Consider the following 16673-nt stretch of genomic DNA (forward strand, 5'->3'; position numbering starts at 1 on the left):
AGACAGAGACATGTGTAATGTCCCTGAAGGTAACATTTCCTCTCTCCTGTCATGGTGTCATCAGTCCTGTGTTGTATATGTAGTGAGACAGAGACATGTGTAATGTTCCTGAAGGTAACGTTTCCTCTCTCCTGTCATGGTGTCATCAGTCCTGTGGTGTATATGTAGTGAGACAGAGACATGTGTAATGTCCCTGAAGGTAACGTTTCCTCTCTCCTGTCATTGTCTCCCCTTTGAGCAGCGTCAGCGTTGTTTGTCTGCCAGAAGCTTCATAAACTGACTTTTAAAGTTTTATATCTTTTAAAATCAGAGGAGAGAAGAACTCCCATGGTGCACTGCTGCACCACCAAACTCCAGCGTTTACTGTTGTTTTCATTGAGAGACCCCTCACGGCAGAAAATGACATTATGCACTTAAGTGAGATGTTTAATGAAATCATATTCTTTACTCCAGATGGTCTTTTTTCATATTTTAATGAAAAAGTAGAATAGTACAGTAACAAATGACAGGGCCTTACATGTGAAGGTCAATGTGAAACAGCATATTTTAAGTTTTAATTTCCCCATCATGTTTGTTTTTTTAGTACACTGTTTGCTTACATCAAACAATAAAATATCCCTTATGAAAGACAGTGTTTTGGGGGGGGGGGGGTCACTTTCACCTGTCTGTGCAACATGTGGAGGAAAATGTATAGTTTTTCCCCTCCATGTTCAGGAACCATAAATATTCTTTCACAGCTGAATTTAAAGGTGTGTGTGAGTTCACCCTCAGTCAATTCTCTTACTTTGATTTTAAATTTCAACAATGCCATCATCCCAATTACTTAATGGATTATACTGCAAGTGATCCCGGCGCTGCTGCGGCGTGGAAGGTGGACAGCGGGAGAGCCGAGGCGCATTTCACAAGTTACAACGATCACACTTACACGACAAACAACCTGGGAGGTAATCAGTCGGATCAAAGACCCAAAACAAAGTGATTAGAAAGAAGAGAAATCTTAAAATAAATCTATAAATATTCCTTACTCTGCTGACCAGACTACTTAAATGTGCTTCAACATAAGTCACCCATACTCCATGGCCTCTGAGTATTTATCTGAGTCAGGAGAAGCTCTTACTGCCAGTCTGAAATTAAACTGAATTAAACAAAGTTCACGGAGCCTCATTTCACCTAGATTTTCAAAATAAAAGCCTCTTTTTAAAGTCTTACTAATCGTTTGCTCTATAAAACGTCAGAAAATAGTAAAAAAACGTTGGTTTTGTCACTTTAATGCATCAAATCTCCACATTTGAGAGGCTGAAAACCAAATGTTCCAAGTCTTCCAGCCTCGCATGATCAATTACTTTAACGATTAATCGGAAATTAAAATAGTTGCAGCTGCATTTGACTAAATGTTGAGTATTAAGTAACTGCCACACGTCCTCCAAGTGTCATAACAATAAAGAAATAAGATAAGATAAAGAAAACACGTATTGGTTTAATAATGGCACATTCTGTTGGACTCTGGGTTGGAATATGAGCGACTTTGTTGACTGTAACTTGAAACAAAAAGACTAAATTTGAGGTTAAGAGGGGAGAATGTCTCTACAGTAAAGGTGTGTACATGAACTCAGGTCTGAAGGAAAGGTTCACCTTTTCCATCTTAGTACAACACTCGCATGAATTCCTCCAAACGTCACCACGAAGGTGATCGCACCGTCCTCGTTCTCCGTCAAAAATGTGCGTTAATGTTGGATTTTATCCTCAAGCTCTCACATTGGGAGCACGTTGAGCCCGATGCGTGTCAGTGTTGTTTTAAGAACCTTCAAAGGTCGGCTGATCAACATCCTCCTCGAGCTGGCACTTTAACATTCAACTGCTCAATGACTTCATTTCATTCAGATTTATCACTATGTGTGTGTGTGTAGTCTGTTTTTAGCCAATCAGTGAACTACATGAGCAGACGGTGGTTAGGGTCTGAGCCGACTAAGATTTCTGCAGTGAATTCGTCTGTTTTATGCTCAATTGGCTTATTTCCATGAAATGTGTGAGCACATCTCTGGTAACATTTAGAAAAGTGCTTTTGCACAATTTTTTTGCGGAGAAACTGAATCAACTAAGAATTTCTTTAGTGGAGGACATAAGCAGAAAAACCTCACAATGCTCCTCTTCCCCTTTAATCAGAGCTCTAGATCAGTGTAGGAACACCAGACGTGTGCAAAGACTGAGACAAACATGTCCGACAAAAATCCCCTCCCCTCCCATCCTCCTCCTCCTCCTCCTCCTCGAATAGCGGTCTGGTCCAAGTCCAAAGTTGTGGTTGCGTTTTGTTCTCCTTCCTCATTACAGTTCTGTCCGTGCTTTGGCGGCTGCAGGAGCGTACTTGGGCATGAGCTCTGTGATTTTGCGGATGAAGTCGGACTTTTCGGCGCAGCCTTTGCAGGACTCGCCCCACTCCTCCAGAATCTTCTTCAGGTCCTTCACTTTAAGCTTTTTCAGGTCCACAGTGGTCAGGTCCAGCTGTTTGTCTGCATGGGACACACAAGAGTTGTGACTTGGCCGCTGAAATACTATGATTAATCATTATGGATTAATCTGCAGATTATCTTCTAGATTAATGGTTTGCTCTATAAAATAGTGAAACATGTCCGTCTCAGTTTCTCAGAGTCCAAGGTTTGTCTTTAAACGTGTAGTTCTGTCAAAGATATTCACTTTAATATGATATCAAATAGAGAAAAACTGCAAATCTCCACTTGTGAGAGGCTGAAAACAACATTTTTGCATGAAAGTGAGCAATACCAAATGTGGAAATGACTCCTTTATTGCATTTCCTCATTGTGTCGTCAATGCTATGCACAGCAAGTGTCCTGACTGCCAGCTCAGCTGCTATAAAATACTTTTTTATTGTTTCCTTGCATTAATGCATCTGGAGAGATATCAGTGCTATGAGAAAACAATAATGGTGATCAGAAATATACAGCAAACATTTGTTTTAAAACATTTGACTGGTATAAAAGGCCATAAAGACACCTCCTTCACATCTTCCTTCTTTCCCACAGAGTGTTTTGTTTCTACACTCCTCTCAGTCCAGAGTCTTCTCTGTTCCTCCACAGCGAGGGAATAAAGTATAGAAAGAGCCACAGCTCATCTTCAGCTCAACACTATCCAGCACTTACTCATGACCCGTTTCTATAACATGATAACCCTATCCCAGCTCCCGCAGGGTTACACTTTCTCTTTCCCTACTTACCGTATTTCAGTTCACAGATCTGAGAGTCCTGCTTCTTGAGCTTCTCACAGATCTTCTCCACTGGGACGTGGGAGCTGAGGGGTTTCGACACCTCGTTGATGATCTTGGTGGCTGCGTCACTTGTTGCCCCGATGTAGTAACACTAGACGTGTGAAACAGGGAGAAAGAAATCTGATGTCACTGTTTTTAGAGGGTTAACCTACATTTTATAACATGATTTATGGAGCTCTCACAGTTTGTTACAGACCAGGGGGAATACATCCATTACAGTCCTGGTCCAGTTCATGATCATGTGGATAATAGATGGATGATAGATGGATGGATGATAGATGGATGGATGATAGATGGATGATAGATGGATGAATAGATAATTGGATAGATGGATGATAGATGGATAGATGATGGATAGATGGATGATAGATGGATGATAGATGGATGATAGATGGATGATAGATGGATAGATGATGGATAGATGGATGATAGATGGATGATAGATGGATGATAGATGATGGATAGATGGATGGATGATAGATGGATGATAGATGGATGATAGATGGATGGATAGATGGATGATAGATGGATGATAGATGGATGATAGATGGATGATAGATGGATGGGTAGATGGATGGATGATAGATGGATGGATGATAGATGGATGGATGATAGATGGATAGATGGATGATAGATGGATGATAGATGGATGGGTAGATGGATGGATGATAGATGGATGGATGATAGATGGATGGATGATAGATGGATGGATAGCTGGATGGATGATAGATGGATGGATGATAGATGGATAGATGATGGATAGATGGATGATAGATGGATGGATAGATGATGGATAGATGATGGATAGATGGATGATAGATGGATGGATAGATGGATGGATAGATGGATGATAGATGGATGGATAGATGGATGATAGATGGATGGATAGATGGATGATAGATGGATGGATAGATGGATAGATGGATGATAGATGGATGGATAGATGGATGATAGATGGATGGATAGATGGATGATAGATGGATGGATAGATGGATAGATGGATGGATAGATGGATAGATGATGGATAGATGGATGATAGATGGATGGATAGATGATGGATAGATGGATGGATAGATGGATGATAGATGGATGGATAGATGGATGATAGATGGATGGATAGATGGATGATAGATGGATGGATAGATGGATAGATGGATGGATAGATGGATAGATGATGGATAGATGGATGATAGATGGATGGATAGATGATGGATAGATGGATGGATAGATGGATGATAGATGGATAGATGGATGGATGATAGATGGATGGATAATTGGATAGATGGATGGATGGATATAGATGGATGGATAGATAGATGGATGGATAGATAGATGGATGATAGATGAATAGATAATTGGATAGATGGATGATAGATATCACAACATGTATGTTGCAGTTGTATCTAATTTCCCTACACATTTTTCGTCCTCACATAAACAACATATAGATCAATTAAATCAGAGGAGACTACAGTCACTCCACACAGCCAAACAATCTGTAGTTTACTTACAAAGCGGTTTTCTTTGCTTTTAGCATCTTTGCAGCTCTTTACGAGGGCGTTCTCGATGTCTGCGCTCTTGAAGTTGACGTTGTTGTCCTGTAGTGACTGGTAAAACCTCCCGAGGAAGGTTATACATACTGAAACAAAGAGGGAAATACGTGTTAAACAACTTCCCAGAGGCAGCAGGGTCTGTGCCGTGGTGACAAATGAACACAAGCTGTCAAATATTGTGTGATTTCTGCTGCGATTGATAAAGCTTTTTATCCACTTCAGACACTAATAACAAAGAACCTGAAGCCAACTATGTACCAATACGTGGATGGATGTTCATTTCCTGAATACATTTAACTTCTACCTGTAATTAGCCTTAATGTTGATGTCTTGCTCTGCTTTTTAGATTAAATAGAGAATCTATTGATCCTGAGGGAAATGTAGGCGTCCAGTATCTTAAACCACACACTGAATAAAGAATACAAACATAACAGGGAAGTGAGAGAACTACGAGCCGTCACTACAGTGTGTGCTCGTGGAGGGAATGCAAATGTAAAGAGAATCTAAGTCATTCAAAAGTAGATGGTAATGATTACTATGGAAAATATAAAATACAAGTTGAAGATAAATACATGTACTAATATAAATGCAGATTGTTTATACATGTTATGGAGAGAAACTACTTTTTCTGCAAAGGGACAGTTAACGCTCAACAATATCTACGATATTCACTAACATCACATCAATCAGTGTAAATCTTCCAGAGGCACCTCTAACTGTGGGACAGAGATGATGATTATAATATATATATTTTATTATGATTATATATTATGACATTAGAATGAAGATTAATCCATCAGTCAGTACGTAGCAGATCGATAACAGATTTCAGGGGTTTTTCCAGCAAACATTCACGGCTCCTATCAGCGTACATTTGAGAACTTTATTCTTCAAGACGTATAGTATAATATATATATATATATATATATATATATATATATATATATATATATATATATATATATATATATATATATATATATATATAAAATATTAAACTAAAAATAGTTTTGGGTTTTGCACTGTTGGTTGGGATGGTTTAATTATAATCTACCTTTTTCCATTTGTGACATTTTATAGACAAACGATGACGATGACGTAATCAGCAGATTAATAGAGAATGAAAATAATTAGTCAAGATGTTTGGCTGAAAAGTGAGTTTGTGTTTATATTTAAATAAAAGACTTAGTTGTTGGGCACACGGGAATACAGTTTTGCTTTAGACCTATATTTAATTATATTTGCATAAGGAACCAACATGTGCCCAAAGACTAAATGTAGTAGGACAAGAAAATGGCTGCATCTCAGAAACTACAAGGAGCACAAACAAACTAGCGCTCTGTGTGAAAGGAATATTTAGGGTAGTTGCGATTATATTGACTGATATTGCAATTAGTCAATCACAATATTGGAGAGACGGATCATTTTTGCATCATTATTCTCATTAAAAAATGATCATGATGCGTTTGTTTTAAGAGATTTTGTACCAAACAAAGGGCTGTAGAATACATCTCTGCACCACAATGCTGAATCAAAATGGTATTTTGAAACACATTTAGCTTTTAACATGTATTGTGCCTGCTGTGATTTGGATATTGCATAACAATCTACATGCTGCAGCCCTGCTTCAACTGAACACACGTTTAATATCAAAGACATGCACACATGTGCAGTGTAACACATTTAGAAAACACAAAGTCAGAGTTTTTCTTTGACTATTGATAGAAGTTGTGATTTTTCAAGCCATTTAAAAATGTCAAAGTACTATTAGACACGTGTCGTCAGTACCAGATGTCAGATACACATATGTTGTGTCTCAGATTAAATCTAGCCTTCGGGCACACATGGGTTAATATTATTGCAATTATACAACACTGTACGGGGGCTCCACAGTTAATCAAAGAACAACATCTGTGTTTACTACTCGATGTAAGTGGGACACATTTAAATCCCCAGGATTTCACTCTTTTTAAGCACAAACTAGAAGCTTTGTGAGGCTTTTTATTTCCTTTAAGAAGAAGAAGGTTTGCATCACAAAACATGTTGTACACCTTAAAACCCTCCGCCATCATCACCAGACACGAGTACAGCTCACAGACTGCTCGCTTCTTCATGAAGAACATCTCTGCGCCTGTAAGATGTAGTAGAAGTTGCCATGCAGCTGATGCTGTAGTTAGCTAACGAAGCTAACAGCTAGCAGACCTACCTTCACACTCTCCTTCCTTCAGGGCTTCAGCGGAACCGGGCACGAGAGTGAGCGCGAGGGCCAGCGCGAGGGCCAGCGACAACCCGCTGAAACACAACATGTTTTTAAACACCGTGTTAGTATCTGTAACCTGCTGGATGAAACACCGAGTGTGCCTGTGTGTGAGGGTCCTGCTCATGCAGACGCCGGTAACACTGACTGTACGGGCTTTCCGGTGCTGAGTCACACTAACTCGGCGCCTCATTGGTCAACTGGTCTGCGTTCGTCCACGCAGTCTCCTCTGATTGGTCGAAGGCAGAACATTCCGGGAGCAACGTCCAGTTGGCGCAGTGTGATTGGTCCACGGCCGCCCTGGGCTCTCACGAAGTATTTCACGGACTATAAAAACTATAAAATCATTTAAACATGTAAATGTGTCCTTCTGCTGAAAGTGCTGCTGTTACATGTGGAACTGAACACAAGGAGGTTTAAAATACAATGTTTAATAAGTATTAAATCATCTAATCTAAAAGAAACAACAGCACTGTGATCACACACTTTACCATGTGTGTGTGTGTGTGTGTGTGTGTGTTCTTTAGGATGTATTTGTTTATATACAGTATTTGTGTGTGTGTTTTGTTTATATACAGTATATGTGTGTGTTTTGTTTATATACAGTATTTGTGTGTGTTTTGTTTATATACAGTATTTGTGTGTGTGTTTTGTTTATATACAGTATTTGTGTGTGTTTTGTTTATATACAGTATATGTGTGTGTTTTGTTTATATACAGTATTTGTGTGTGTGTTTTGTTTATATACAGTATATGTGTGTGTTTTGTTTATATACAGTATTTGTGTGTGTGTTTTGTTTATATACAGTATATGTGTGTGTTTTGTTTATATACAGTATTTGTGTGTGTTTTGTTTATATACAGTATTTGTGTGTGTTTTTGTTTATATACAGTATATGTGTGTGTTTTGTTTATATACAGTATTTGTGTGTGTTTTTGTTTATATACAGTATTTGTGTGTGTTTTTGTTTATATACAGTATTTGTGTGTGTGTTTTGTTTATATACAGTATTTGTGTGTGTTTTATTTATATACAGTATTTGTGTGTGTTTTTGTTTATATACAGTATATGTGTGTGTTTTGTTTATATACAGTATTTGTGTGTGTGTATTTGTTTATATACAGTATATGTGTGTGTTTTGTTTATATACAGTATTTGTGTGTGTGTTTTGTTTATATACAGTATTTGTGTGTGTGTTTTGTTTATATACAGTATTTGTGTGTGTGTTTTGTTTATATACAGTATATGTGTGTGTTTTGTTTATATACAGTATTTGTGTGTGTGTTTTGTTTATATACAGTATTTGTGTGTGTTTTGTTTATATACAGTATTTGTGTGTGTTTTTGTTTATATACAGTATATGTGTGTGTTTTGTTTATATACAGTATTTGTGTGTGTTTTTGTTTATATACAGTATTTGTGTGTGTTTTGTTTATATACGGTATTTGTGTGTGTGTTTTTGTTTATATACAGTATTTGTGTGTGTGTTTTGTTTATATACAGTATTTGTGTGTGTTTTTGTTTATATACAGTATATGTGTGTGTTTTGTTTATATACAGTATTTGTGTGTGTGTTTTGTTTATATACAGTATTTGTGTGTGTGTGTGTTTATATACAGTATTTGTGTGTGTTTTGTTTATATACAGTATTTGTGTGTGTGTTTTGTTTATATACAGTATATGTGTGTGTTTTGTTTATATACAGTATTTGTGTGTGTGTATTTGTTTATATACAGTATTTGTGTGTGTGTTTTGTTTATATACAGTATATGTGTGTGTTTTGTTTATATACAGTATTTGTGTGTGTGTATTTGTTTATATACAGTATTTGTGTGTGTGTTTTGTTTATATACAGTATTTGTGTGTGTGTTTTTGTTTATATACAGTATATGTGTGTGTTTTGTTTATATACAGTATATGTGTGTGTTTTGTTTATATACAGTATTTGTGTGTGTGTTTTGTTTATATACAGTATATGTGTGTGTTTTGTTTATATACAGTATTTGTGTGTGTGTGTGTTTATATACAGTATTTGTGTGTGTTTTGTTTATATACAGTATTTGTGTGTGTGTTTTGTTTATATACAGTATATGTGTGTGTTTTGTTTATATACAGTATTTGTGTGTGTGTATTTGTTTATATACAGTATTTGTGTGTGTGTTTTGTTTATATACAGTATTTGTGTGTGTGTTTTTGTTTATATACAGTATATGTGTGTGTTTTGTTTATATACAGTATATGTGTGTGTTTTGTTTATATACAGTATTTGTGTGTGTGTTTTGTTTATATACAGTATATGTGTGTGTTTTGTTTATATACAGTATTTGTGTGTGTGTTTTGTTTATATACAGTATTTGTGTGTGTGTTTTGTTTATATACAGTATATGTGTGTGTTTTGTTTATATACAGTATTTGTGTGTGTGTATTTGTTTATATACAGTATTTGTGTGTGTGTTTTGTTTATATACAGTATATGTGTGTGTTTTGTTTATATACAGTATATGTGTGTGTGTTTTGTTTATATACAGTATTTGTGTGTGTGTTTTTGTTTATATACAGTATATGTGTGTGTTTTGTTTATATACAGTATTTTTGTGTGTTTTTGTTTATATACAGTATTTTTGTGTGTTTTTGTTTATATACAGTATTTGTGTGTGTGTGTTTATATACAGTATTTGTGTGTGTGTTTTTGTTTATATACAGTATATGTGTGTGTATTTGTTTATATACAGTATTTGTGTGTGTGTTTTGTTTATATACAGTATATGTGTGTGTTTTGTTTATATACAGTATATGTGTGTGTTTTGTTTATATACAGTATTTGTGTGTGTTTTTGTTTATATACAGTATATGTGTGTGTTTTGTTTATATACAGTATTTTTGTGTGTTTTTGTTTATATACAGTATTTTTGTGTGTTTTTGTTTATATACAGTATTTGTGTGTGTGTGTTTATATACAGTATTTGTGTGTGTGTTTATTTTTAACCCTAACCCTGGACAGGTGATGTACATTAGTGTTTCGTTAAACACTAAACAAAGTGTGTAAATGTTTGTTAAATTGTAACGCTACTGTGATTTCCATATCAAATAAAATGAACTCACTCACAAACGTTTCATTAATAGCCTTCAGTTCAGAACGGCCCCACTGCTTGAAGCCAGAGAAAGACATAAAGAAAGAAACTCATTATAATTGCAGAGAAATGAAATGTGTTAAAAATAAAATACATATCAAAAGGTTTGAGTTTAGAGGATTGTATCTGACATTTACTGACACAAAACTACATATTGTGCTGTGCCCTCCTTCAATATCATATTTGTAACATTTATCACAGTTTTATCTAGATTATTACTCTTTCCTTTCTATTTGTTTTATATTATATTATTTATTCATTTTGTCCTCCTTGTTTTGAAACTGAATTGTGTGAATTGCTCTTCTCCTGTGTTATCACTCGATGGCGCTGTTTCATTATCAGCGTCAGCGTAAGCCAAGGGAACGTTTGTATTATGTAACGTGTAGTTTGTGTGTCTCTTCACCCACAATGCTTTCTTTGGAACAACGTGGTTATTACTTTAACCATTCATCTCTGTATAAGGCTAGTTATGACCTTTGACCCCTTGACCCCTACAAACGTTATTACCTGTTGACATACAAGTAAAATTACAAAACGATATTTAGACTATTAATTACCAGTGAAGTGACTCACTCACTCACACACACACACACACACACACACACACACACACACACACACACACACACACACACACACACACACACATTTTTATTTATTTTGGAAGAAGTACTCAGATATTTTATTTGAATAAAAGTTGCACTACCAACAGTAATACCAAAAACAGTTTGTTTATTCATGTTCCTCCTCACCATTAACTGTTTACTTGGACATGTGTAAATGTTGTTAACCATTTAAATTCCCCTGTTTACATTGATGGCATTGTACACATTTGATATGATAAGTGCCCATACATATGTACATCTGTATGTTTCTGTGTGCTGGCTGTGAAAACAAATTTCCTTCTCGGACAATAAATCTAAATGTATGTTTACAGCTCTGTGAGTTTGTGTATTCATTTTCTGGCAGAAAGGAGTCTTTACATAGGAGCAAGACACACAGACTGTATAGTTGTTTAGACTCTTTATTGTGTTGTTTTGTGTGTCTTTGAAGTCGTTACGCATCACTCTGTGTTTCTGTGTCTCTTTGAGGTCATTTTGTGTCTCTTTGAGGTCATTTTGTGTCTCTTTGAGGTCATTCTGTGTCTCTTTGAGGTCATTTTGTGTCTCTTTGCAGTCGGCGTGAAAACAAATATCCCTTTGGGACAATAAGTCTGAAAGCATGTTTGGTGCTCTGAGTTTTTGTTGTAATATGCCTGCAGAAAGATTAATTAATATGAACAGCACGTGACGTTGTTACATCGAGCTCGTGTGAAGCATGAAGGTAAAGTCAGACGTGTCTCCAGCGGCAGTGACGTCAGAGTGCGTGCTGCTGGTTACGTCACCAGCGGCGTTGTTGCAGAGTCACTGCGACTGTTCGACTGTAAACAAGCTGAGGAGAAGAAGTCGCCATTTAAACTAGGCCTGTGCTGTTGATGATATCTGCTGTTATTATTCATTTATATTGAGTCGTGATATGAGTCCAGCCATCCACGTGCAGTTTAAAAATAAATACAAATAAAGGTACAGTTCGTGTTTTCGCGGAGACAAGTCGGAGCTAGCCCTTCAAGCCTTTAGCTAGCCATAGCTGTCGCTAGCCTCGCTAGGCTAGTCAACATCCAAAAGGCCTGTTGACGAGGGAAACACCCTTTATGCCCCGGGTATCTCTCTCTTTACTGCGACCAGGATACCCTGAACCGTGAGTACCAGTTTCCCGTGTTTTAAAATGTTTCTACAACTGTTTCAAACGACGTCATGGGGCTAGCTAGCCAGTTAGCTTAGCAGCCAAAGTAACTTGCTAGCATTAGCCAGTGGGAGTGCTAATGAAGTCCACTGTTTACAAGCAGTGGTTGGCAATGTTGTCTGTTTGTGTTGCAGAATCATTACTTTGAACTCTAACATTGTGTGCAGACATGTTTGATAAACTCTCAACATCATATTCGTTTAGCTAACATTACAATTCACCCCACACTTCGTGTTCATGTTTGAGGCACCCCCGCTTGTCTACAACAAGATGTGCGCAGGATGGACTCGCGCAGTTCATAACACAACAAGAATAATAATTATATTTATTTAGTACTTTTTAATCTTAAGCACAACATGCTTTCCAGGTTTATTCAAATAATAAAAAAAGAATGCAAAACAAATCACCATTTAAGCCCCCCCCCCCCCCCCCTATGAAATACAATACCAGATTAGGTTTTTATATATATATATATATATATATATATATATATATATATATATATATATATATATATATATATATCTCAAGCAGCACTGAGCCCACACAGCAACAGAGGGAGGTGTACGTGCAAAATACAATAAATAAGTTCATTAATAATAATTTAGTAAGATGTCGGTCAGAGAAATACACTCATACAAAGTATTTGATTAAAGAAAAACCACGTATACAAAGAAATGAAATGTGAAATATAATAGGCATAGGACACATACAATGTGTAGAACAATGATGCATGAGCAAACTGCAGATTAATATGTCTGTAATATCTCTATTATAATGTTTTTGTTCACTGTAAATCACTGTTAATCAGTCCACATATGAAGCCTTCCTATCAGTAACTTGTGTTGTCACAAAACTACAATTTGGAAACATTCAAGATGCGTAATTAGATTTTACACAAAGAATTTAAGACCAGCTGGAGCCCACAACTGCATGAGAATCCATATTTCAGTGAGTTACTGTTTGTTTGTGTTTCAGCTGGGTGGCTGGTCAGAGCGGCCTCCTCCCACCATGGAGGCAGGAGGGAAAGACTGTGAAGAGGAAACTCTGCAGACGGCATTTAAGAAGCTGAGGGTTGATGCTGAGAGGTAAATATCAACAACCTGCACTGACCGAGCTACTGACTTCTTGTTTGTCAGGGTGTGAGCTCGTCTGTTGTTACACGTACACTATGATATGTTGCTATAACTCACTCCCACTACATTACGCTCATACTCCTGGACCCATCAGCCTGACACTATGACTGTACGCTCTCGTCGTGCAGTGATTCACTCTTTTTATTGACTGCTGACTCCTCACTCCCCTACACCAGCCTGTAGGGGGTGCAAGTGACCAACAACCGTTTCAGCACCAAATGCTAAAATACCAGCTTCACCTCGTCTGTTGCAGGACACATTTGGCCTTTTGTCACGGCTCAAAAACTGACATCCATAGAGAAGTTTGGTCTCATTTTGAACCGCAGCAGATTCATCCCAGACCGAAAGGTCGGCAGGATATGAGATGAATAAATCCCAGTTTTTGTTATCTTTACATCTTGAGTGCCAGGAGGGGAGGGGGAGACACACCTGCAGGACATTTGCTCTCTACTGAAAGACTTTCTAGTGTCATTTGAATGTGTCATTAAAGCCGGGGTAGCCTCACCAGTGCCTTCTAGCACCTGGTCGCTCGCAGGGTTCTTTCTGATCACCAGATTGTATGTGGAAGTAGCCCAGCCGCAGTCACTGCTATGACACCTGACATGTAAACCTACGTATATTAAAATAAATCCATTAGATCCTCGTGTTTTGATCGCTGACTGAGCGCCCCGCGTGTCTCGTGTTTGCTTGTTATTCTCTTTCCTGGCTGACATTCCACTTTTACGGTTGTCAATGCAAAACTCATGGAGTTTGATTTAAATCGTAAGCTAGCAAGTAATTTAATTAGCTACTCCACACGACACCTTCACGTGCAGGCAGATCTTTCAAAGCCTGAGGCATAACACAAACATCTCTGCCTCTGCAGTAATGTCAGCGGCGCTCGAAAGTCAGTCACTGGATTTCTTTATATGTAAACGTATATGTAATATATTTGAAGAGCAGGCAGAGTGTTGTTGTTGAGGCACATTTGCTGTAATAATGTTCCTAAAAGTTTACATGTTTCTCTCTTTGCAGTTTACCTGGAGCTGTAAGTGTGTCGGAGGCGTTGGCTCCCAGAGCGGTATCGCGTGCTTGTCTCGACACCGGCGGAGCGAAGCCCAAACTGGGCTGCCCGAAGGACAACTGGCATGGGTAGTTACACATGTCTCTGTCTCACTACATATACAACACAGGACTGATGACACCATGACAGGAGAGAGAGGAAACGTTACCTTCAGGGACATTACACATGTCTCTGTCTCACTACATATACAACACAGGACTGATGACACCATGACAGGAGAGAGGAAACGTTACCTTCAGGGACATTACACATTTCTCTGTCTCACTACATATACAACACAGGACTGATGACACCATGACAGGTGAGAGAGGAAACGTTACCTTCAGGAACATTACACATTTCTCTGTCTCACTACATATACAACACAGGACTGATGACACCATGACAGGAGAGAGAGGAAACGTTACCTTAAGGGACATTACACATGTCTCTGTCTCACTACATATACAACACAGGACTGATGACACCATGACAGGAGAGAGAGGAAACGTTACCTTAAGGGACATTACACATGTCTCTGTCTCACTACATATACAACACAGGACTGATGACACCATGACAGGAGAGAGAGGAAACGTTACCTTCAGGGACATTACACATGTCTCTGTCTCACTACATATACAACACAGGACTGATGACACCATGACAGGAGAGAGAGGAAACGTTACCTTCAGGGACATTACACATTTCTTGTGTGTTTAATAGTTCGAGGACTTAAGGTTGAGTAGCTTCATAGACTTCTTTTTTAGAAACATTTTTAAGATTGTAATTACTTCATAATGTTTTCCCATCATTCTCTCTCCCCCTTCTTTCTCCTTTCCCTCCATCTTTAGCTGCATGAGGAAAACCTCCAGAGGAGCCTCCAGAACTCAGCGGCGTCGGAGGTCCAAGTCTCCGATCCTCCACCCTCCTAAGTTCACCTACTGCAGCCCCGCGGCAGCCTCGGCCCTGTCGCCCCCCAGCGGCTGCCTGAAGCAGCAGCGGCTGGCCATGCCTGAGCCCGCGGAGCCTCGTCCTGCAGTCGATGGAAGAACGGCTTCCTCCGTTGCTTCCCCGGCCCAGAAAGAGCTCTCTTCTTCGGGCTCTCCCGGCCACCTCTCCCCTCTGGTTTTTGGATCTTGCGCCGGGTATGAGATGCGTGTTGCAGCCGTGGACATCCCCACTGTTGCCACTGCTGCTGCGTCTTCACCCAGGCAGGATGGAGGAAGCTCCGGAGAGTCGAGCGAGGAGAGCGGCCCGGAGAAAAGTGGCCGTGAGGGCGCAGGAGCACGTCGGATATCTGGACCTGCAGAAGCGGCTGACTTCCGAGCTTTATCCGAGTGCCACAGTAGCGGCGGCTCCGCGGACGGCCCCCACATTCCCTGCTCCTGTGCCTGGAAGAGTAGCTCAGAGTCCCAGGAGGAGAGCGGGCAGGGGGCTGAACCTCAGTGCCAGTGTCGGGCGCTTCCTCAGGGCTGGCAGGGCTTGGAGGTGTACTCCTTCACGGGGCTCCGCACGTCCGGGTGCGAGAGGAGCCCGCCGAGCCGCGAGCCCAGAACTCTCAGTACCACCAACAGTAACGCGGCCACGGCGTCGTCACCTTCATTGTTGTCGTTGGGCTCCGCTCGCTCGTGTTCGGAGCAGGCGCGCGCCTACGTGGACGACATCACAATAGAGGACCTTTCTGGCTACATGGAGTATTATCTCTACATCCCCAAGAAGATGTCACACATGGCTGAGATGATGTACACTTAGAACAAATAGTATCATATCATAAGGAAATATTAAAGTAAAGAAGGTTTTTCTTGTTGAGGGGAAAGTCGGCGAAGGAAAGTGAGTAGTGGGTAGAATAATGGATCAGGCATGGAAGTGATTTAAATACAACATTAACTGATTTTAACCCCAGTTGAAATGTTCCCCTGTCTTCAGTTTAAGCCCCCCCCCTCCTCATTTTATTAAAACTGACAGAAACTACCATCTTTTCTTCTCTTTAGTTTTGACTTTCACCTCTTTTTTGTGCAACATTTTAAATTAAATGTTCAGTTTACAGATGAAGTTGCCAAAGCTGTTGGTGCGAGGTGTGCAGGAGGAGACGAGCGTGTGTTGTGACCTCTGGATTTCATTTCACTCAATAAAAACTGTTTTTGTCTGAAGATGTGTCGTCGGTTCTTCAGTCAAAGTAGATAATAAAGATTTACGTCAGTATTATTTGGACGTACTTTAGTGTTTCTCTTTTTATCAGGGTTCCTGCGGATCCTTAAAAAATCTCAAGAATTCAATAATCTAAAATTAAGATCTTAATTATTAAAATGTCTTAATGCTAAAACATGGAAAGTAGGATTTTGAGTAATTTCCTTCCGACATTGCAATTTAAAATCTCAAAATCTATTTTTAATTTTACATAGTTAACAGAATCCCTGTCGAGTTGACGCAGGAAAGTGGATCTCATCATATTTTGTTTGCAGCTGTTTCAATGGACTAACAGTGATGT

General features: G+C 38.8%; 2 protein-coding genes across 2 annotated transcripts; one reads left to right on the forward strand and one right to left on the reverse strand.

The window, feature by feature from the left end:
- Positions 1–456: 456 nt before the first annotated feature.
- manf (mesencephalic astrocyte-derived neurotrophic factor) lies at positions 457–7251 on the reverse strand. The gene is made up of 4 exons (XM_029432610.1): positions 7040–7251; positions 4792–4919; positions 3230–3371; positions 457–2507 (listed from the first exon to the last, which is right to left on the reverse strand). Exons 1-4 carry the CDS (start codon positions 7215–7217, stop codon positions 2323–2325), a joined length of 633 nt encoding a protein of 210 aa, XP_029288470.1. The 5' UTR covers positions 7218–7251; the 3' UTR covers positions 457–2322.
- Positions 7252–11575: 4324 nt separating this feature from the next.
- Positions 11576–16335, forward strand: oser1 (oxidative stress responsive serine-rich 1). The gene is made up of 4 exons (XM_029432755.1): positions 11576–11959; positions 12983–13092; positions 14155–14271; positions 15037–16335. The coding sequence occupies exons 2-4, from the start codon at positions 13016–13018 to the stop codon at positions 15935–15937; spliced, it is 1095 nt and encodes a 364-aa protein (XP_029288615.1). The 5' UTR covers positions 11576–11959; positions 12983–13015; the 3' UTR covers positions 15938–16335.
- Positions 16336–16673: the final 338 nt, after the last annotated feature.

The sequence above is a fragment of the Cottoperca gobio genome, chromosome 5 (genome assembly GCF_900634415.1).
Source record: "Cottoperca gobio chromosome 5, fCotGob3.1, whole genome shotgun sequence".
NCBI lineage: Eukaryota > Metazoa > Chordata > Actinopteri > Perciformes > Bovichtidae > Cottoperca > Cottoperca gobio.